A 23,994-nucleotide genomic window follows, 5' to 3' on the forward strand; every position below is an offset into this window, starting at 1 on the left:
ATTGTGATCCTTTAGTTATTCTAGAGAAGACCTACTGTAAACCTGTTATCATTATTATTGATAGTAGAAGTTTGAGGTGGACTACGGTCCCGTGATTTTTCCCACGTTGGGTTTTTCACGTTAAAAGATTTGGTTTCATTGTGTGATTGATTTTTTGCTCTATTGTTTATGCTGTGCTAGTTGATATTTTCATTTGGATATCAAGTTAATATTTTGATAAGGAACCCATTTTGATACACAAAGAGGGAAAAGAATATTTCGCTTTAACAGGTTTTTTCCCAACAGAAAGCAGGACCGACTTCCCCCACGACCCGAGTTGATCCAGTTCAACAACACCAGCCTTCTCGCCAACCCTTTTGGCGAAACTAGAGAAGTGCTACTTGGAGTTGCCGAGGGAGAGCCGGCCAGCGTCGGCGCCGATCAAGTGCATGGATGATGACAACGAGGATAAGCGCATCGAAGAGATGATTAAGGAGCTTAGATACGATGGTTCCTTGTTGATATCTCCTCCTCTTCTTCTTCTTACCAGTGATGTGATGTGATCTTCCATAGCAAAATTCTGCTGCACTTGGGAGAACTATTGTCAATAAATTAAGATAGTAAGTACATTCTTAGTTACTTCAACTAATATATCAAGTTGAATTCTTTTTGTTGTTTACGTGATCTGTGGGTAATGTGCTTGATTCCTCCACATAAATCTTGGTCTTACGTTATATATGGATATCAAACAGGCATTTGTCTCAGATATGAGATTCCTTTGCCATCACGAAATGTCTCATTGTGACTCAAAAAGTAGTTGGTATAATTGACTAATTTTATCACATTATATTTGATCCAAAGCGATCTAAATAGGTTAGTTTTAAGTCATCAACTTGATGCCATTAAGTTGATCCTATCTGATCCGTGTTTCAAAGACTATTCCATATGGGATCCAAGTAAGCATGGTTCATCTTGCTATCGGACCAAAGTCAATAGAATGACGTGGATTGGGATGAGCTCTTCCGAATTGATGATAATCCTATCACTCGAGCTCGATTACAATAATCCTTGCAAGATTTGTATTAGAGTTTGACTAACGAGACTCCTTGATGCTCCAAGTTCATGTTTATCCATCCAAGTGGATAACTAGAGAAGGATTTGGAGCGTACGAGCTCTCCAAACCTAAAGAAACCCTAACTATCCTAGGTCATAAGAGATTTGAGCATATTAACAACCTTAGTTAACAAGCTATCATTTTCTAATCCATAAATAAAATTCTGAGGAATAAACTGAGATTGATTATTAAAGTTATAGGATACGCTTAAACAACTGTCTACATCAACTCAAGTCAAGGCTATGAAGGACCATAATAGCAGCTGTTATAATGAACATCCCGCTACATATAAGACCTGTTATTTGATCTCCATCTCACAATTACATTTAGGTAACAGATTTCAAACATGTCATAGCAACAAATGATAAGATATAATAATTGCTATTGATAGGACATTAGTTGACAATGAGTAACGATTCGATGCGATACAATTAAACTATTGAATCTGAACCACTAATTAAAATACTTAAGGCTAAATTAAATTTAAAAAACCCCTCTTAAAAGTTTAATATTCACATCAAGGATCAACAAAATCCAAAATTAAGCTCTATGTGAGGTCTAATCCAATGGCTCAACATTATAATGTGCCTCTAGCCCAACCTAGTTCAGTTAGGTAAGTAAAAGCTGTGTGATGCAGGTTTCAGTTAGGGTAAGCAAAAGCTGTGTGATGCAGGCTATCCTGAAACATCTACGGCATAGTCGACTTAAGTGCGAACAAAATATGTGAAGCATATGATACGCAATTGATCAGTATATAAGAGAATATACTATTTGCAAATACAAAATAGCAATGCTGCAGTTCTTAATACTTAAAGGAAGATCATTCGATCCTGCATCCAACAAATTTCATAAAGGAGTAGTGGATACCAGGAGTGATGATGGTGGCTGTTGAAGTTGGCATGATTTCCATTCTCCCCTCGTTGACTCTTTGTGGCTTAACATGATGCATGTTGACCTTCTTTGGAAGAGTATAAAATTTTAAGCTCGGTCTACTGCATCAACGAAACTGATGTCTTTGATTCTTCCTCCATCTTCCTTGTGAGACGTGCTGTGCATGTACTGGATTAGGTTTTATATGCATTAAGAAAAATTCGAGATGTTTGTCTGCCGTACCTCTCTTTTAAATGCATATAGCTTCACCTGCGGCATTCCGTCCTGAATACGCGGAAGGAGGAGATCAGGTGGGCCGAGCGGGAACTGCACAGCACAGAGACGTGCTCAGCTTCGCAAGATGCCACACTAAGTCCTCCGCGGGCGGAGTGATGGAGAGCGACCTATCTATGAGTCTCTTTCTGTCGGTGGGTTTTGTCGTCAAGATGGCCTATCGAACTCCACCCAGGCGTGGTGGTCACCTGCCTCTTCCTCATTGCCGTTCGCAGCTCCGCCACACCATCCCACCTCTTCATCGATGCATACACGTTGGCCAGCCCGACGTACCTCCCGAAATGCGCGGGCTCCAGCTCGATCACCCGCCTCCCCGCCCGTTCCCCCCGCTTGAAATGGCCGTGCATCCGGCATCCGTTCAGCAGAGCTCCCCATATCACCCCGTCCGGCTCCATTGGCATGGATTCAATCAGCCCCTCGGCCTCTGCAGTGTGGCCGGCCCTGCTCAGCAAATCCACCATGCATCCGTAGTGCTCGATCGTGGGGCGTACGGCGTATGCCGAAACCATGCTCTCGAAATGAGCCCGCCCTTCGTCGACCAGGCCTCCGTGATTACAAGCGGCCAGGACTCCGATGAAGGTGATCGCGTTCGGCGCCACGCCTTGCTTTAGCATTTCCGAGAAGACGCCGATGGCCGGACGGCTGTGCCCGTTGAGAGCTAGTCCCATGATCATCGCACTCCAAGCTGTCACATCCTTGCGTGGCATCTTGTCGAAGACCTCTCTCGCGCCGTCGACGAAGCCACATTTTGCGTAGAAATCCACCAGTGCAGTCCCAAGCTCGAGCCCGTAGTGCGTCGATCCCTTTGCGTCTATGTGTGAATGGATCCATCTCCCCTCCTCCAAAGCGCCCAGACTCGCACAAGCGCTCAGAGCACTGACAAGAAGAGCGTCGTTGAGCTCTGCAGCCGAACATTCTCTCAACTCGTGGAACAACTCGATGGCCTCTTTGTGGCGTTCGTTCTGCACGTACCCCGTGATCATGGCACTCCAGGAAGCACCGTTTCTCTCGGGCATATGATCGAACAAGCTGCGGGCTTTATCCACCAAGCCATGACTGCAGTAGCCGGTTACGAGACTAGTCCAACAAACTACGTTTCTGTGAGAACTTTCGTCGAATACCTTGGAAGCAAGTTGTACAGCTCCCAGATCGGAGTACCTTTTCACGAGAGAGCTGGTAACGAAGACATCGAGATCGAACCCGAACTTAAAAACCTGCCCGTGGACCTGGGAAAGCACGGGGACACCGGTGCACGACTTGATCGTGAACGGAAAAGTATGCATGTTGGGAAAGACGTCGTGGCGGCGCATGCCGACGTAGACGGCGAGACCACGGTGGGGTCGGGCGGTGTCGGAGAACCCGCGGATCATGGTGTTCCAGTTGAAGATGGTCGGCTGGGGGATTCGGGCGAACAGCTGGTGGGCAAGGGCCATGTCATGGAGGGCGTAGAGGGCGAGGACTCGGCTGGTGACGTAGGTGTAGGAGACGAGGCCGAGGGAGATCAAATGGGCGTGGATTTGGCGGGCTTGTTTGAGACCCGATCGTCGTATCAAAGAGAGACGGAAACGAGGAGGAGGTGGCTTCATCGGAGAGATGGTTGCAGCGTAGGAATAATTCTGCTCATTAAAAACAACGCGTGATGGAATTTGGGATGGGATTGGATTTTTATTAAGAAATAAATTTTTTTTATTAAAATCTTAAAATTTAAAAATTATAATCATATACAACCTTCAAACTTATTTCAAGTTTTTTAATTTTTCATTTTTTTATATTTATACTGTATAAATATTTATTATTATATTTATTCTTTACTTTATATTTAATAAATTATTTTTCGAAATTTTTTATTTATATTTTAATAATATGAATTATTATATTAATAAATTATTTAATATAATTTATTTTATATCAATCTAAGTTTTAGATTAGCTAAACTGATTTAATTATATGAGTCGGTTTATTAAAAAGGTGGAGAGCGGAGATACAACTTTTAAATGAAAAAAATAAAAGGTTGTTAGAGATTATTTTATCATTTTGAAAAGTTGAGGCTCTCTATGAGGATTTTTGAAAATCAAATGCTCTATGATAATTTCTCAAAATTAGAAGAAACTTCTTTGAATAATTTTGATCTCCTAATTAAACAAAAATTCTATAGTATGGTGATTTTTAAAAAACCTTTCTTTTTAGATTTTTTTTTTTAAATGCTCTAGTTTTTTTCATTTGATGCTTTTTGTTATTAATAATATAAATGTCTTTCATCATTTCTCCCCACCGATCATAATCGCCTAACTATTTTCATCCCATCTCGACATGGCCACCTCTGTTTTATTTTTTTCTATTTTTTTTTTGCTCTCTTCTTCGTATTATTCACATGGCTACCTCTCTCTTATCTTCTTTTATTCTTTTCTCTCTTCACATTATAATTTTTTTTTCGCTTACCTTTTTTTATCTTTATATTTGAGGCGAGTACGAACTAAAACGATGGGATCTCGTAAAAGGGCAGGAGACAATCATTGTTTGAATATTAAATCAAATCTTATGCTTAAATATAATTTTGATTTAAGAGTCTTAGTTAAATAAAAATCCTATAGTTGAAGCCAAAGTCTTAAGTTAACTTTTTATAATAACTAACTAATGGAATATAATTAAGAGAGGAACTACATTAGGCACATAATTAGGAGATATGAGGTAATGCTTAAAGAAGGTTAGAGATTAAGTGTTTTAAGTGATTATAAGTTTTTATATTTAATAAGAATTTTATGATTTCTTGATGCTCAACATCTTTTCATTAGAATTTTTCACCGTAACATCAAAGGGTTTGATCCGAACAAGTTTGATTTTGAAGGGAAAACAGATCTATAGAGAGAGATAGGAAAATTATATGATATAATTTTAGAAGAAAGTGAAAATTGAAGATATCAATATAGATCAAGCAAAATCAAGACTCAAATTACTATGTAGATAGTATTTATTTTTATTAGAAGCATAAAATAATTTTACTTCCCTATATAATTTTTTTTTTATAGAGCAAGTAATTAAAGAATTTATAGTGTTATTGATGCTACCGTGAAATGATAAAGAAATCATATATCCATGCAAATGATTATGTTAATATGATTGATTTCACATTTGAAGATTGATTCAATAAATCTAACAAAATTACTTTTAAACAAATCAAAATTTTATAATTGATTAAGGCAAACAAAATAGATGACTACTATCGATTGCGTAATAATATCATTAAAGAAAAAATTACATCAAGCTTCAAAATTTTCAAATTATATATTAAATAGAAAAAAAACATCAAATTGAAAGACTTAAAAGTGACATATTTATGTATATATATGTATATATATATATATACACATATATACATAATTACCAAATTGTTGTAATTGGGATGTCCATTCTTCTTGCTTTTATGTAAGTTCCTGTTCTTGTTGTGTTCTTTCATGCACAGCAATGAGCAGATCACGTTATATCAACTACCATTCACTGCATTCTTTCACAGAAATAGAGAATGAAGTTTAAATCATGCCAGCAAAAGAAGAACCACAAAACAAAAACAAGTTCCACCCTGAACATGAGCAGAACAGACCCTACCTTCATTTGTGCAAGTATGTCAGTTCAAGTCAGCTCGCTGAGTCTCCCTACTTTGATCTCTCACTTCACATCATTCCATCCCAAAAATGGCGGTGTGGCAAGCTGCCACATCTGGTTTAGAAGTCTGATGATAGTAGGAAGGTGGTGGTGCAACCCAATCCCCCACATAGTTGTATCCCCCGTAACCATTACCACCAAAGGATCCAACGGTGGTGACACAAGGAGGGATGGAGTAGCACTGACTACTGCTCTGAGATTGTTCTTGCTGTCGTTCCGGTAGCTCACTTCCACTCTCTTGGCTCATGTCGTTGTTGGAATAAGCAGCGGCGAGGTCCATGGCTACACCAGAGGAGGAGAACAGGCCAAAGTCTAAAGCTTGGCCGTGTTGCTGGTGGTGGTGGTGGTGTTGGTGGAGAGTGAGCAGGGAGCAGAAGTCGTGATCCTGCTTCATGGGGATGTTGGCGATGAGACCGAGAGTGGCCCAAGGATCATGGTGTTCGATCTGATGCCTGACATCGACGCTCATGGTATCAGAAGAGGTGGATGCCGACGACCTCCCAGCGATGCCGCCAACAGGGAGATTACTGCTAACGATGCGCTCCACATCGTAGCGACTCATGTCGAAGTTGGTCACCGCATTGACTCCCCGGAACTTGATCGCTGCGATATCATACGCCTCCGCCGCTTCTTCCTGCGTACCTGAAAGCACCAAAATCCCAATCCATCTTCCATGCTTACTATGTGTATTCTTATGGCATTCTCGAACCACTTACTGAAGGTTCCAAGGTAGAGGTCCTTGTTGCCTGCTACTCTTCCGATCCTTGCTTGCCACCGACCATGTTGATGGTGTCTGCAAACACACAAACAACCCTTATCGATGCTAAAGGATAATGGTCATATGTATCCCAAGTTGAACATGGAACAGACCTGGTGACTCCTCTGTAGATGGAGGCGCCCCTGGAGAACCCACTGCTCTTCCTACAAGAACAACAACCACAAGTCAACATCATCATCATCATCATCATGTGCACGCTGTCTATGCCACCATGCAAGCAGCCATGCGGCGGTTCTTCACCTTCTTAGGGAGGCGACGAACTCTTGGCGAGTCATGTTCTTCATCTCCTCCAGCTCCTTCTCATAGTTAGAGACCTACACGGATGTGCACCAGGCGTTCACGTACATCAGATAGATACGCGTATAACTACAGCATTCATCCGGTAGTGAACCTCGTTGTCTACTACATACAGGGAAGTTGGTGGTGGTGGTTGGACCCCAGTATTTGAGCGCTGCGAGATCGTACGCCCTCGCCGCCTTCTCCTCCTTATCATAACCACCTATGATATCATCAAAAGAAAAAGAAAAGAAATGCCTTACACTGTATTTATTGGGAGATTTCGTAAAAGTATGGAAGAGAACAAAAAGGTTAGGCACCTAAATAGACTGCAGCGGGGAGCAGCATGACGGCAACGAGCACCAGCGAACGTAGCAAACATCGACAGCGAAATGGGAGCGCATGTTAGAAGATAGGAGGCTAAAATCTAAAGTGAACGTATGGTTGATGCTAGCTTCGCCGGCGTACCTTGTCGGCCTTTACGGCTCTGCCCCTGCCGGCGGCAGCTGTTGTCCCACAGGTGCGCCTCGTACCTCCCCGTCCATCGGTGCCTGCCCAGAATATCCCTAGTAGCATCGATACATATGGAAAGAATGGGAACAGCCTTCGCTGGACTAAAGCCCCGCCTTAGTTGCAGTGCAACGTATGGACTTGGTTGTTACCTGGTGACGCCCCGGTAGATGGAAGTCCGCTGACCGAAGCTGTCCGCGGCCATCCTGGACTCTTCCAACGGCGCCTTCTGCGCTGCCTTGGGCTTCTCCTGCTCCGCAGGGACGCCGCGCTGAAATCCGGCGGCTATGGTCTTCAAGTCGGAGTCGTAAACCCCCTTGGGCCCGGTGTCAACATCCCCGCCGGAGTACCGCCCCGGAGGCCCCCCTAGGAAGTCCTCCAGCTTGGGCCCCATCCCCGCCAGCGCCACCAGCTCCGTCGCTGCGTTGGTCTCCTCGTCCGTCCCCTCGATTCCACCTGAAAAGGTAGGTTGCCGATTACAGAGCTGCTACATCAATAAAAAATAAAGGAAAACACAGAGAGGGAGAGAGAGAGAGAGAGAGAGAGACCATGGTGGTGCGGGGCGTCGGAGAAGGCTTCAAGGAGGCACCGCTGCTGGGAGAGGGAGAAATCGAGCCAGTTGTCGGAAGCGTTCATGTTCATTGCCTGCGATCCAAGTCGGCCTACGGGAAGACCGAGAAAACCGAGCAGATGGTCGATTTGAAGAGAAGAGAAAGAAAAGCGAGAGACGGACACAGACGTGGAGAGGAGGAGAGAAGATGATGAGACTCAGAGAGATTGAGAGAGAGCACGAGTAACGAGGTATTTTAAATTCCTTATTATTGTTCTTACAATAAAATGTAAAGAAAGCAAAGATAAGATTTCCGCGGGCAAGTGGAAGCCCTTCAGAGGTCGTCTCAGCGGTCATCTTCACCGCTTTCTAAGCAAAGAGATGGCTTGACAATGAACACTGATACTATGAGGTCGGATCCGCGAAGAATTCATCTCCGAATCCGATAAGAATTTTAAAGAACTGTCCGATTCATATACACACAGCTAAGTGGGTTTCCGCAACACAGCCTCTGGATCGACTTAAATCCGACCCAGTTCGGATCAAATCAAATCCACGATATCCAAATCAAAATCGATCCCAACACCGTATTATCACCACCGATGACACGTGTACGGAGCGGAGAAAACAAGCGTGTCGCCGCCTCATCGTACCATGGCGTCGCTCCACCTGTCTCGTCTCGCCTCGCCTCGCTTTTGTCCGCACCCGAATCCCGTCACCTGCTCAGCCCCATCCCTTCGCTTCGCTCTCGACGGCACTCGCGAAGCCTAATCTGTCCGATGCGCATCGGACGGCTGATATATGTTTTCTGCGATGATAAAAGTCTGGCCGTCGGATGTGAATCTCACCACCGTCGGTGAGAGGTTATCACTCGACAGTAGAAGCGGGAACGTGGAAGGGTCAGCGACAGATGATGTCCGCCGGCCCATTCGACGGTCAAAGCGAGGATAAAAGAATCCCGCGGTCAGTAAAACGAATCATACCTCTCACGTTCGCTGCCTGCACCGCCTTTTCCTACGCGTTTTACCGTTCCTCGATTGGTTACCCACCTTGTGGTTGGAAATATTAGTGTGGTTCCCACATGGTCAAGTTTTGGGCGACGCAATATACAAGCAGGTGGCGTTGCTGCACGTGCGACGGGAGGCACGAGGGCCGCGTCGCGCGGGCAACACGTGAGCTGGCGTCCGGACTCGGCGCCCGGCCTCCCACGTGCGGCCGCGGAGAAGATCCAAGGATAAGAGTAGGAATCTGGTCAAAGGACGGGGTGGTGGAGTTCACGTGGGAGGTGGTAGAAAGGAAGTGAAAGTAAGCACGTTTAAGGGAGATGACAATGACGCATATAGGGTGATAGGGTGGACACATCACGGAGACACATACAATATATATAATGGAATGGTGAATCTTGTCGACAGAGCTTAGTGATGTGTTCATGGAAGCAAGTACGTGGTTAGGCAATGCAACTTTACTTACAGTGTGGGCTATAGCTTTTTAATGGACGCTAATTGTAGTGAGAGAGAGTTAGGGTAGGCATGTGCATGCATGACATATTGTTTGCACCCTTGAGTTTGGCTGGAGTTTATCTGCAGTGCACTGTGTTTGCTGATACCTGAAGTGTTGAGCATGAGGAGGAGCATAACATTGAAAAAAAAAGATAAGAGAATCATAGTTATATAACAGCTTCTTTGAATAGTTTGTGATCATGCTTTCGTGTTTGCTTATCCTCCTCGGATGCAATGCTGCTACACTGTGGTTCAAACCAATTACTGGGAATGCTGATAACACTCCTCATATTTATGTAATAGAATGACTACAACACAATATCATCTTCATGTGATATTGTAATAGGGAGTGTATATATATATGAATTTTTCTCGTAAAACGTTTCTATTTTGAAAAATATCCAAACAGCACACTTTCTTTTTTGAAAGACAATATTACCCTATAAAAATGATTGAGTTCAAATTAAATCAGAGAGATAATTGGTTTAACTTAAACCAGTTCTTTTACCATACACTATACATCCATATTTCATTGGAATCCCAATCAATGCAATATGCGTCGAAAAGGTTTAGAGTTATTATTGTCGCTAAGATTTCTTCCATTTTCATTGCTATCGACACTGTAAGGTTTATTCTACGAACAATTTGGTATGTCTCCATTCCTACAAACAATTTTCTAGTCTATCACCCTAAAAATAATTTTTTAGAGTTCTGTATCTACTAAACATTTGGATACTTATTACTCTTTTGTATTGATGTTTAGTGTTCTGAATATTATAAAGCTAGCTCGTAAGCTAGTTTTGTCATTTGCACATATCAAATATTTTGAGCAATTTTTTGTAAAAAAAAAAAAAATCTTTCTTATCCTATAGTTTCCTAAAGTTTAAGATGCATTTTCTATTATATACATTAACATATGATATTAGTAGTGTGTATTGTGGTCAGACAGTATGGGTTCTGGACATCAGGTTTACCTAATATAAACTGATTAGATTAAGGGGTATGGTTAAAAACCACAAAACATGGACCTGTACTAATTCCTAATGAAATAGTTTTTCCAAGAATATTTATTTTGTGTTGTTAACAGCTATAAAATAGTGTCTATGAGTTACTTAAAAAAATAACTTGATCAATTGTAACTACTAACCTGGTGAAATACTACTCCAAATCATTTGAAACTCAAGTGAAAGCATTGCATTACACCCAGATGCACTTCTATCTTAATTTTTTTAAATATTTTTCTAAATTTTTAAGCATCTTAAGAGTGTGTCATTTTCCTATTTTCTCTTATTTTTTTATTTCTACTGAATTAAGAAGGATTCCTGCAATATTTTCTAACATTTGACCTTCTAAATATATGGACAAGCTATGATAAAACATGTTTAAACAATATAAGTTCCTTGTATAAATACTTTGTTTTTGGGGTTGGAAAAAAATAGTGTATCACATATAAGGATGGATTCAAATCATTTAAAACTTTCCTGAAAATTTTTAATTGGACCTACGTTGACATATGTTAGTATTTTTCTAATTTAAATTTTTTTTATTTTTTTAGCATTTGAACAATGAGCCATTTTTCTATTTTCTCCTTTTTTTTTTTTCTATTTGCATTGAATTAAGATGAATCCATATAATATTTTTTAACATTTGACCTTGTAAATTGGTGGACAACTTATAGTAAAACAATTATGCAGCAAATATATGTCTTGGTATACAATACTCCATTTTTAGTATCAAACTAAAAATAGTGTATCGCATATGTCTAAATCATATAAAATTTTCATGTAAACTTTAAATTGAACTCAAATGAAATTTGTCACTTTTTTTTTTAATTTAATTTTTTTTGTTTTTTTCAGCATATGAACAGTGTGCCATTTTCTATTTTCTTTTTTTTATTTGTACTGAATTAAAATGAAACCATGCAATATTTTCTATTTCCATGCTTTATCTTAAATTTTCATTATCTGAATAGTAATAATGTCATCAAGCACTTATTAATTTAGAGAATTTGTCATTGAAGTATCAACTCTAATCCATTTTGGTTTTAACTAGAAAAAAATCATATCATCAAGCACTTATTATATGTGTAGAAATTCCAAAGCTATCTACAAGAATGTTGACACAAGCATAGGTATATTTTTATTTACAATCTTTTATATTTAATTTTATTTAAATTATAATTATTAATTTTATCTTTGCGATTAGATCATTCAAATGATGAAGAGAGGTCAAAAAGCCCTTCTAAACAATTGTTATAGGACGAAGCTTTAAAACACTATTACATGTAGTCGAGAAAAATTGGTCTCATTATTACCAAGGAAGCATCATTTAAATATTATAAAGAGTACTTTATTTGACCATTTCCTAGATATCTCCGATATAATCATATCTCATCGATTAACTTCAACAATTATATAATGATGGTATGAAAATGATAAGTTTTTGATAAATAGAGTCAAACTATCGTTTTCTATGTTAAATGTATCTCTTCTTTTTAATCTATTGAATATTGAAGAAATTATTGATATAAAGGTATATAGATCTTCTAGGTATCTTACAAGAAAGTATTTTTTATATGAAGGATCAAGTCGTAGCGATTTAGAAAGGTGGATGATAGCATTGCATCCATGTGAAAATGAGGAATCACTGATAGATTTTTTGCTAAATTTATGTGCTATATATATTTGCATATATATATATTATATTATCAAAGCAACTATAGATTGTTGTGGTAATTAACATCAATGATTGATAATCTCAAAATTTTGAATAAGTATAATCGGGTAATAATAGTTTAATCATTTATTTCTAAGAGGATTCTATTAGTAGAAGAGAGAATATAAAGATTTAATTTAAACAAGTATCATTTTGTTAGGGGACCTCTATAAATAGGAGGGAACCAATGATTCATATGCTAGAGCCTTTTTGGGTTACCATCTCCTATTCTCCTCTCCCCCTCTCCTCCTCAAATAGCATACCTAGAGACTTAAGGAACATCGTCGCAACCTTGCTTGTGGATCACCACTAGAGAGGAGGACACTTGACATCATTTACCCTCTCCTAGAGATTTGAAGGAATTCAGGGATATACAATCATCCGAGGTAACACAATCTTTAATATACGCAGTTTTAAGTTTCACGGATTTTACGCACCAATCTTCGTACAACGATGAACACATTGATGAGAAATTTAAAAATTTTATTTTTATGTTCTTCCGCTGCCCATGTCATGTCGCCCCCTATATTTTCATAGAATAATAATAACAAAAAAGATTGTGCAGTGTTTCACACATGCCATCACTTACGTGATTGGTTTGTAGAGCACTTGTAACTAGTAGTTTGTAAATTAAGTACAATATTCAAGGATGCCTATAACTAGTAACCTGTAACTAGTAGTTTGTAAATTATGTGATTGGTAGTTTTGCGAGCAAGTCCCTGCTATGTCGTCAACTGAAGTACAATCTTCAAGGATGCTTATTTGTATTGTAAGTAAATTACATGCCTATTTATATTGTAGGTAAGTTACGTAGATGTGTATAGTTTGTAAATTATTGTATTAGTAATTTGGTATAATATGATATCAAAAGTTATGATCTTTGATAGGGATGGTTTTGTTAGCACGTCCCGTGCTTTAAGTCGGAAGTAAAATCACAAACAACTAAAATGATTTCAAAAATATCATATGATATAGTTAGTTATTCTAAAATTAGATTTGTAATTGTATGTTGTTTTGAAAAGTTGTCAGTAATGATCATTTTTCATTATTTGATGAGCTACCACCTAAAGGTTCACTTGTAGGTTAAATTCATACAATTATAGTTTATTTTAGATAACTAGGTAATGAATTTGTGTCTTATTCTAACAACAAGAGACTCATGAAACATTCGATGCATGTATAGATGATGTCCAAGAAGAGTAACGCAAGACACTTGAACCCCAACAATCACAATACAAAAATTGTGATACATGTCTTGATGTTCTTAGGACATTCATGTTCTTTGTGAGGCAACATTGTTAGGGTGATGCAATCGGCAAAATGTTACCCAATGAGCTTAAAAAAATGTGTACTAATGATAAAAATATAAGGTCTACAAACTTATATCGTGCAATCTCTATGAAATGAGTAGTCATAAGAAGAAAAGAATGAAGAAAAGTTGTGAAAAAGAGATGATGAAGAATATAACTAAGCGTTCCTACCATGAACCCTTGGAAAAGAATAAACTAGATGAGGTGGACCTAAATATCATTTCTCTTCTCCATGATGAAGGACCAAGTAAAGCCAAATCTCAAGGACGAAGATTAACTAAGAAAAAGAGATGACAACAATTTTAAAAGTTGTTAATAGTTTTTATAAGATACCAAACAAACTTAGAAGATGTCTAAACTGAGTTATTTTGATCTCGTAGACTATTAAGAAAAATGAAGTCACTATAAAAGAAGAAGTGGTATTAATCTTATGCAAGCTAAAGTTGATGTCATAAGTTACATGATAATTTTTACTTATAGCTTGATTGTATATAATAACTATTCCGTTTATTGTTAAATATAAGACAACTAACATTTCCTTGATGTTATAATTCACCTATCGAAGTTATTTGGAAAGACGACATATGCCACCTCACCTTGTATTGTTTCTTGAAGTTGATAATTTTCAGTAATATGGTAGACAGGGATATAATAGATATATATGCCAATATTCTAATTCGAAAGGCACTAGCATTGTCACTTGAAGAATCTTATGTGATGTTGATAGTAATGTATGCGGGATTCGAGATACATATATATTTAGAATTTCTCAATATTTTTCTTATTTATTATAGGATTTTAGGCTAGTGAAATTGGTGATATTGTTTAGAAATGTTTCAAAGTACACGGTCACGAATTATTTAGACAAAACAGTAAGATTGATAAAGGAGGGCCAATTAAATATATTTTTCTATTATTTAGACAAAACAGCAAGATTGTCAATATAATATGGGATATATTATATTTGGGATAAATTAAAACACAATGTTTCTATCACATAGGAGGATTGATAAAAAATAATATGAAATATTTTGTAAAACTTAGAAGGCACTAAGATGGACTTTTATAATGTCTTTTCTATTTTAGACATTTTTTGATTTTTTTCTGAATTATTCAACATCAAAATAATGTGTCATTTCCTGATTTTCTATTTTTATTTTTGCTGCAATGTTGTTCCCCATTATTCATCTAAATTTTTTTATGAAAGCTTTGAATTTATTCCCAATGGGCATATGTCACCATTTATCTAATTTAAATATTTTTTTTATTTTTCAACATCTTAACTATGTGCCAATTTCTAATTTTCTCTATATTTTTCTATTTCCACCAAAAGATAATGGATCCATGCAATATTTTTTGAGATTTGAAATTCTAAATTGGTCCAAAATAATTAGAATAGAGAATATACTGCAACTTACATTTCCAATGTAATTTCCTTCAACTTCTTTTTGTCTTTGTTTTTTTGGGTAAGTAAAAGAATTTCCTTCAACTTTGGACAACCAAACAATTAGAATATATTAAGATATGTTACAATATAATAATATAAGTCATTAAAATTAAGATTGTTTGTCGGGGTGTCGTGGTGTAGTTGGTTATCACGTCAGTCTAACACACTGAAGGTCTCCGGTTCGAGTCCGGTCGACGCCAATTGTTAAAATTCTTTGTCACTAAAATTAAGTTTTAACTAACTTGTTTCACCATAAAATCCTATCTAAATGGCATTGCCCTCAAATTGATGATACATATGAGAATTTACATGATCAACGATTGTATCCAAATAATTATTTTTTATTCTTTCTTTTTTTCTTCTACCAGCTTGTACGATGCTTCTTAGAGATAATATGATACGATCATATTCTCATTCTCATTGTATCCAATATTATTTGCTTCTTGTAAGAAAAATCTTATCATTATTGGTCTTCTTGTATGTGTCAACTCTATAATAATCTTTACCAAAGGAATATGGATTATCATTCCTATACTTAATAGCATGAGAACATAAATTCTCAAAATGCCTACACGAACAACTTTTTATCTCATATAATTGTCTTATAAGATGTTTGCACTTATAATTCAGTATGAGTATGAAGAAAGATACTATAGTATCGACCATTGTCCTTTGCCTTAGCAAATTGATCCTCGATGAAACTTATCAAAGTTGATTTTAAATTGTTATCTATTTTATGATGAATGTAGAACTATTCAACAATATTCTTCATAGTCATTTCAATCACAAAATTAGTAAGTTACGAACATCCTTTAAGTAATGAATTCATACTTTCTAATACATTTGTAGTGAGTATTATGTAACAATCATTAGGGAAAAATACAAAACCCCATTTCTCCTTCTCAATTTTTTAATTTTAATATAATATTTTTGTGATTTTCTCTCAACTTTTGCATGCATTCACTAAATTTGTATATAGTTTAAAATAATATATTATTTTAGATTATAAAATAATATATATAATTTTATTATTATTTAGGTTATAAAATAATATATATATATAATAAAATAACTTTAATGTCATTCAAATGTCATACCTGACTAACAAAAAGATTATTATGGGAATAATCGTCATTATTTTGACTATAATCATATTCAGCAAGTACTTTGTTCGGTATTATCTATCCTCACTTAAAACAACTCATTCACCAACAACATATGATACATCATAAATATTATGGTTAAATTTACCTTCAACCTCTTCTTGTATTCTTTTTTCAGTCAATTTATTTTCAAAGACATCACCACTATTATCATTTTCATCATAATAAAATGGCTAATTTAAGTCTATAGGAGTGCCAAAACCTTAGCTACTTACCAATTGACTTTCATCCCAACTTGATATCTAGCCTAATGTCTATCTATCAATATTATTAAAAATAAAAAAAATACTTCATCGGGAAGTGGATCCATCCTATAGTAAGTTCATTAGAATAGAAAGAAAGATAAACCTATGTGGATAATTCCTTGAGTCAACCTTGTAACATTTTCATTGGATAGAAACCCAAATAAATTTGCGTTGGGCTATGATTAAATCATAATATGCTTTACTCAGTTAATGTGTCCATTAATGATCATGATTAGATTTTAAAATTTTCTAAAAGGAAATCACATGAGGTCTTGACCTTTGTTATAGGTGTTTCCATAAGTTTTTCAAAATAATAAAAATTTACTGTATCCCAATAAATATTTTCACCCTAATTTATTTATTTAAATCTAAATTTTTATCTTTTATTTTATCTAATTATAACTATATGATTTAATCTTAACACATCCTCTTAATTCAAATAGTTGTAACTTGAAGTTGTCTTCGGAAAAAAAAATTTACAAAAGCTTTTGTAAAGATATCGATAAATTGGTCTTCGATGATGCATCCACCATTTTACATCTTTAACCTTCTTCGGAGTCTTTAATGGTTGCTTATTTTCACTTTTATTAGAAGACTCGTGAGAATGACTATTGTCTTTTAATGCTTGAGACTTCTTAACTTATTGCCCTTTTGAATAATCATCATCGGAACTTTTTTTAAAGCTATCATCCTCATCTTCATCACTACTGGTGCTCTTCTTTTTTGTAGTCTTTGTAATAGGTTTACTAGCAGTAGATGGAACATAATCTAAAACTTTTTGCTTCTTGAATTATGGCTAATTATTGCTCTTATTAGAACTTTCATCGACTTTAGTTTTGTTCTAAGGCATCTTCTCATCAGTTTGAATACTGTAGGATTTGTTATATAAGATAGTTTGTATAGACCCACAAAAATTTAGATGATTATATCTTTTATATTATAATGTTTATTCATCAGTAATAGTAACATGTAAGGAGAAATCTAAAGATAATAAGGGAAATACTTTGTTTTTTGTCATCCTCACAATTGTTATTAGTTTTCCAAATTTTTATCATAAATCAAGTATTTTTCAACATAAAAAATAATATAATATCTTTTTCTTATTAGTTGCCCTATTCTAATGAGATTTTGTTTTCAACTAGGAATAAACATCATATCATTAATAAATTTTTTACCAAATTTCGTGTTCACAACAACTATTCATTTTCCTTCTACTTGAACCTTGTTGTCATTTCCCATCTATACTGTAGATTTGATTAAATAATCAAGCCTTTAGAATAAATTTTTGTTTCCTGTCATATGATTAATACATCCATTATCTAAAAACCAAGCAAATCTAGAATATTCCTCGTCTGATGTTATAAAGATAATATTTTCTTCATCCCTTTTTCATTATTATTTTCCTTATAATAATTTGTTTGATTTTTGTTCTAACAATTTTTTTCAAGATGACCATATTTTTTACAATAAGAGCAGAGAGAAACATTTAGATTTTTATTTTTGTAATAATAATGTTTTTCAATATGTTTAATTTTTTTACAGTAAAAACATCGACGGGTTTCTTTTTTACCTTCATTCGAGTTTCTTTTACCCTTATTTGATCGAACATGGTCTTTGTTATTTTGATCTCTCCCTTGATATTTGACTTTTTCTTTTGGTCTTTCTTCTGATATATCTTTATTTGAAGAACATGTTCTGAAGATTATTTTGAAGATTTATTTATTTTTTATTCATAAACTAAAAGAGCGTCTACACTTATTTATTCATTTATTTCTAAAAGATTTATTTATTTCTACACTTATTATATGTGTAGAAATTCCAAAGCTATCTACAAGAATGTTGACACAAGCATAGGTATATTTTTATTTACAATATTTTATATTTAATTTTATTTAAATTATAATTATTAATTTATTTACAATATTATTAAAAATAAAAAAAATACTTACTATGTAAGATGAAGCTATGTGGATATTTCCTTGAGCCAACCTTGTAACATTTTCATTAGATAGAAATGCAAATAAATTTGTGTAGGGCTATGATTGAATCATAACATGCCTTACTCAGTTAATGTGTCCATTAATGATCATGATTAGATTTTAAAATTTTCTAAAAGGAAATCACATGAGGTCTCGACCTTTGTTATAGGTGTTTCCATAAGTTTTTAAAAATAATAAAAAATCTACTATATCCCAATAAATATTTTCACCCTAATGTATTTATTAAAATCTAAATTTTTATCTTTTATTTTATCTAATTATAACTATTTGATTTAATCTTAACACACCCTCTTAATTCAAATAGTTATAACTTGAAGTTGTCTTCGAAAAAAAAAAAATACCAAAGCTTTTGTTAAGATATCGATAAATTGGTCTTCGATGATGCATCCACCATTTTACATCTTTAATCTTCTTCGTGATGGGATATGAAGAGGAATAACTTTTGTATATGAACAAATACTAGCAGGCCATGATATGTAGCGAAATTAAATGAAATTACAATAAAATAGAACACCAAAATATACGTGGAAAACCCCTCCAATGTGAAGGGTAAAAACCACGGGGCAAATTAGAGATAATCCACTATGAGAATAATGAATATACAAATCTCAATCTCTTGCCTTAAACCCTAGCAACAATCACAAGAGAATAACTGGGATACAAGTATCACGTCACTATCCATAATATCTAAAACCTCCCCAAGTAATCACAACAAAAGTCTACTATAGATTTGATCTAACCTGAGATGAGAACGCTGCTAGATGATTGAGAATAGTCTCTCTCTACATTGTCCTTATTTTCTTCCCTTTCTTTCTCTTGTTTTTCTGTCTTTTTCTTCTCCTCTTTTCTACTGCGAAGATCACCGCGTTGTTGTCCTCATTGCTGCCCTATTTATGCAGTTTTTGGCAACCACCATATACCCCCCCTAATGTTAATTAGGGTTAGGTTAAGAGGGGGTGAGATGTGGGCTAATAAAGCCCACATTGGGCTGAATATGGGCTGTCAGCCCAACAACCTCCCCTTTTGGCCCATAAGGGAGGCTGTCCCATTACTCCTCAATGTGAAGCCATGCCGACCAGCTGTCGGCATATCTTCTGTCTTTCTTTTAGTAAAGTCTTTGTCCACATGTCTTCTCCGTTATCATCTGTGTAAATTTTTAGAAGCTACAACTGCTTCTCTTCAAATACATTTCGAATCCAGTGATATATGACATCTATATGCTTTGACTTGTAATGAAACATTGAGTTCTTACACAAATGGATGACACTCTGGCTGTCACAATGCACCACATAATTTTTCTGTTTCAGCCCCAATTCTTGTAAGAATTCTTTTGTCCATAATATTTCTTTGCATACCTCTGTAGTAGTAATATATTCTGCTTTTATGGTAGAGAGAACAATAAACCTTTGCAACCTAAATTGCTATGACACAGCTCCCCCTGTAAAAGTAAGTACATAACCTAAAGTAGACTTTCTCGTATTTATATCTCTTGCCATATCTGCATTTGTGTAACCTATCAATACATGTGATCCACCTCTAAAGCTTAAACAAACCTTAGAGTTCCCTTTGAGATATCTAAAAATCCACTTCAATGCTGCCCAGTGCTTTTTGCCTGGATTTGCAAGAAATATGCTAGTAACACCAACTGCATATGCGATGTCTGACCTCGTACATACCATTGTATGCATTAAACTTCCAACTACTGAAGCATAAGGAACCTTTTGTAATTTCTCCTTCTCCTCATCACTTGACGGACTTTGTTCTGAGCACAACTTGAAGTGACCTGCAAGGGGAAAACCAACTAATTTTGCATTGCTCATACTGAATCTTTCCAATACCTTCTCGATGTATTTCTCCTATGACAACCAAATCTTCTTATTTTTCCTGTCACGGAAAATCTGCATACCCAGTATTTGCTTTGCTGGCCTCATGTCCTTCATTGCAAAAGACTCACTCAGTTCCTTCTTCAATCTATCAATTTTAGACATATCTTTCCCAAGAATAAGCATGTCATCAACATAAAGTAAGAAAATAATAAAATCCTCACCAAACCATTTGATATACACACAATGATCTGAAGCCATTCTTTTATATCCATTTTCTGTCATAAATGAATCAAACTTTCTGTACCACTGTCTTGGAGCTTGCTTTAGCCCACACAAGCTCTTCTTTAATTTGCAAACAAAGTTCTCTTTACCTTTGACTTTGAAGCCTTCTGGTTGCTCCATATAAATTTCCTCCTCCAAATCCCCATGAAAGAAAGCTATCTTCACATCTAACTACTCAACCTCCAAGTCCTGGCTAGCAGTAATACCAAGAGTAACACGAATAGAAGACATTTTAATAACAAGAGAAAAAATCTCTTCAAAGTCAATACCTTTCTATTGACCAAAGCCTTTCACAACTAATCTAGCTTTGTACTTTAGTTGAGAACAATATTCTTGAGTCTTCAACCTGAAAACTCACTTGTTCTTCAAGGCCTTCATTCCATTTAGTAGTAGCACAAAATCATAAGTGTGGTTCTTCTGATGAGCATCCATCTCTTCTAGCATAGCAACTAACCACTTCTGTTTCTGCTCACTTTCAATTGCTTCCTGGTAACTCTCTGGTTCACCTGCATCAGTAAGCATCACATACTCATCTGTAGAGTATCTTCTAGAAGGTTGACGTTGTCTAGAAGATCTTCTCAATTGAGGTTATGCAGGAAGTTGCTTTCCAACTTCTTCTTCCTCAACATGTCCTATAGGTAGATCAACATCAGGCTCTACACTATCTTCCTACACATGTCCCCCATCACCCTGATATACTAGAGGAGTAATTAGGTCATAATATGCTAATCCTTCTATAGAAGTATTGACTGGTGCCTTCTTCTTCAAATCTTCAAAAGTTTGATCCTCAAAGAAGACTACATCTCTACTTCTAAACACATTCTGTTTTTCTGGATCCCAAAGCCTGTAACCAAAATGATCATGTGAGTAGCCAGAAAAATACATTCTTTAGTCTTACCTTCCAACTTAGACCTCTCATTGTCTAAAATATTTACAAATGCATGACAACCAAATACTCTCAAATGCCTGTAGGAAACATCTTTCCATGACCATACATGCTCTGCAACATCACCATCAAGAGCTGTACATGGTGATTAGTTGATCATATCAACTGCAGTCCTCAAAGTCTCATCCCAAAACCTTTTGGGTAGCTTGGCCTGTGAAAGCATACATATGATATTTTCCATGATGATGCGGTTCATCCTCTCTACAATTGCATTATGCTGAGGTGTACCAGGAACTATCATCTCATGTTGGATCCCATGTGACCTATAATAATCATTAAATAATCCTGTATACTCACCACCATTATCTGATCTTATGCATTTTAATTACCTTTCTATCTTCCTTTCAACCTTGGCATGAAACTCTTTAAAGACATTAATAACCTGATCTTTGGTCTTCAAAGCATAGGCCTAAACTTTCCTGAAAATATCATCTATAAAAGTGATAAAATAAAGTGCACCATTTATACCAAGAACATCAACAGATCCACTAGGAGTTTTTATCTTCAAAGGACCATATACATTTGTATAAACACGGTCTAAGGCATGCATTTTTATAGACAAAGCAGGACTAGCAAATGAAACTTTATGTTGTTTACCAGCCAATCAATCAATACAAGGATTTAGATGTATACCTCTGAGGTTTGGCAATACCTCTCTCTTGGAAAGAACTTGTAGTCCCTTCTCGCTCATGTATCCCTCATGTGTCTCAATCGCCTATGCCACAACTTCATGCTGAAATCTTTTTCTGTAGCATTTAACTGCTCACTATAAGCTTTAGCTTGCAACCTGTACAAAGTATGACGTTTCTTTCCATTAGCTATAACAAGAGAACCCTTACTGAGCTTCCATTACCCTCTGTGAAATTTACTATCATAGTCTTCATCATCTAGCCTTCCAACTGAAATTAAATTCAGCCTTAAGTCAACCACATGCCTCATATCCTTAAGTACCAACTTGCAGCCAAGGTTGATCTTTAAATGGATATCACTCATACCTATGATGTCTGCTATGCCATAGTTGCCCATCTTGACAACACCAAAATTTCCAGACCTGTATGTAGCAAAAAACTCCCTCCGTGATGGAGCATGATAAGAAGCACATGTGTCAATCACCCACTCAAGATCTTGATACACACAAGGAAAAATATCATTAGAAGGAGACAAAATCAAATAATCACCACCATGCACTATAGCTATGATATTATCTTTTGACTCTGTAGACTCCGCTTCTTTTCCCTTTTTCTTGCTCTTCTTAGGTTGCTTACATTGGTTCTTGTAATGGACTTTCTCACCACAGTTATAGCAAACAATATCTTTTCTTGATCTTGACTTGCTCCTACTCATACGTGAACTGCTTCTAGACTTTGACCTTCCTCTGTTCTCTGAGATAAGTGCCTGTGAATCATTCTGAGATGTTGCTGAATTCTTTCTTCTCAACTTCTCATTCAACAAACTACTTGTTACTTGACTCATAGTGACAACACCATATGGAAGAGAATTACTAAGGGAAACCATCGGTGTCTCCCAACTTTCTAGTAATAAACCGAGAAGTAACAATGCCTACAACTCATCATCAAGAGACATTTTCATAGAGGATAACTGGTTAGTAATACTATGCATTTCATTCAATTGCTCAGCAATAGAAGCACCCTCTCTATATTTTAGATTCACAAGTTTTCTGATAAAAAAAGCTTTGTTGCTAGTTGTTTTTCTTTTAGAGACTTTCCAACTTTTTCCAAAGAGAATATGTAGAAATTTCAGTAGAAACATGGTGAAAGAAACTATCATCAAGCCACTGTCGAATAAACCCAACTATTTTTCGATCTAACCTCTTCCACTCATCATCTGTTATAGTTGTGGGTTTTGCACTATGCCCCTACAAAGGTCCATACAAATATTTGCAATACAAGAGATCTTTCATTCTTAGTTTTCATATCATCTAATTGTTTCCATTTAAACTAATCATGCGGGAAACATTACTAGTCTTCTTGTTCAAAACAAAATTAAATCACCAAAACCCTTGCTCTGATACTAGTTGATGGGATATAAAGAGGAATAACTTTTGTATATGAACAAATACTAGTAGGCCATGATATGCAGCGGAATTAAATGAGAATAATGAATATATAAATCTCAATCTCTTCTCCTAAACCCTAGCAACAATCACAAGAGAATAAATGGGATACAAGGATCACGTCACTGTCTACAATATCTAAAACCTCCCCAAGTAATCACAGCAAGAGCCTACTATAGATTTGATCTAACCTAAGATGAGAACGCTGCTAGATGATTGAGAATAGTCTCTCTGCGTTGTCCTTGGTTTCTTTCCTTTCTTTCTTTTCTGCCTTTTTCTTCTCCTCTTTTCTGTTGCGAAGATCACCATATTGCTGCCCTCGTTGCTGCCCTATTTATGTAGTTTTTGGCAGCCACCACATACCCCCCCTAATGTTAATTAGGGTTAGGTTAAGAAGAGGTGAGATGTGGGCTAATAAAGCCCACATTGGGCTAAATATGGGATATCAGCCCAACA

General features: G+C 36.2%; 2 protein-coding genes and 1 non-coding gene across 4 annotated transcripts; 1 reads left to right on the forward strand and 2 right to left on the reverse strand.

Moving 5' to 3' along the window:
* Positions 1-272: 272 nt before the first annotated feature.
* LOC135585568 (pentatricopeptide repeat-containing protein At5g66520-like) lies at positions 273-3,871 on the reverse strand. Of its 2 annotated transcripts, XM_065108368.1 has the most exons (3): positions 2,207-3,871; positions 1,961-2,141; positions 273-562 (listed from the first exon to the last, which is right to left on the reverse strand). In XM_065108368.1, exon 1 carries the CDS (start codon positions 3,841-3,843, stop codon positions 2,368-2,370), a length of 1,476 nt encoding a protein of 491 aa, XP_064964440.1. In that variant the 5' UTR covers positions 3,844-3,871; the 3' UTR covers positions 273-562; positions 1,961-2,141; positions 2,207-2,367. The 2 variants fall into 2 exon arrangements, with proteins under 2 accessions (XP_064964440.1, XP_064964442.1); XM_065108370.1 differs by lacking the exon at positions 273-562 and having other exon boundaries at positions 1,830-2,141.
* A 1,852-nt stretch (positions 3,872-5,723) lies between these two features.
* On the reverse strand, positions 5,724-8,324 carry LOC103974880 (AP2-like ethylene-responsive transcription factor AIL5). The gene is made up of 9 exons (XM_009389781.3): positions 8,030-8,324; positions 7,634-7,937; positions 7,440-7,522; positions 7,292-7,300; positions 7,106-7,194; positions 6,936-7,009; positions 6,788-6,838; positions 6,634-6,710; positions 5,724-6,559 (listed from the first exon to the last, which is right to left on the reverse strand). Exons 1-9 carry the CDS (start codon positions 8,121-8,123, stop codon positions 5,931-5,933), a joined length of 1,410 nt encoding a protein of 469 aa, XP_009388056.2. The 5' UTR covers positions 8,124-8,324; the 3' UTR covers positions 5,724-5,930.
* Positions 8,325-15,128: 6,804 nt separating this feature from the next.
* On the forward strand, positions 15,129-15,202 carry TRNAV-AAC (transfer RNA valine (anticodon AAC)). Its single transcript has one exon. It is a non-coding gene; the product is annotated as a tRNA-Val (tRNA).
* Positions 15,203-23,994: the final 8,792 nt, after the last annotated feature.

This window comes from Musa acuminata, chromosome BXJ1-2 (assembly GCF_036884655.1).
Source record: "Musa acuminata AAA Group cultivar baxijiao chromosome BXJ1-2, Cavendish_Baxijiao_AAA, whole genome shotgun sequence".
Classification (NCBI taxonomy): Eukaryota; Viridiplantae; Streptophyta; class Magnoliopsida; order Zingiberales; family Musaceae; genus Musa; species Musa acuminata.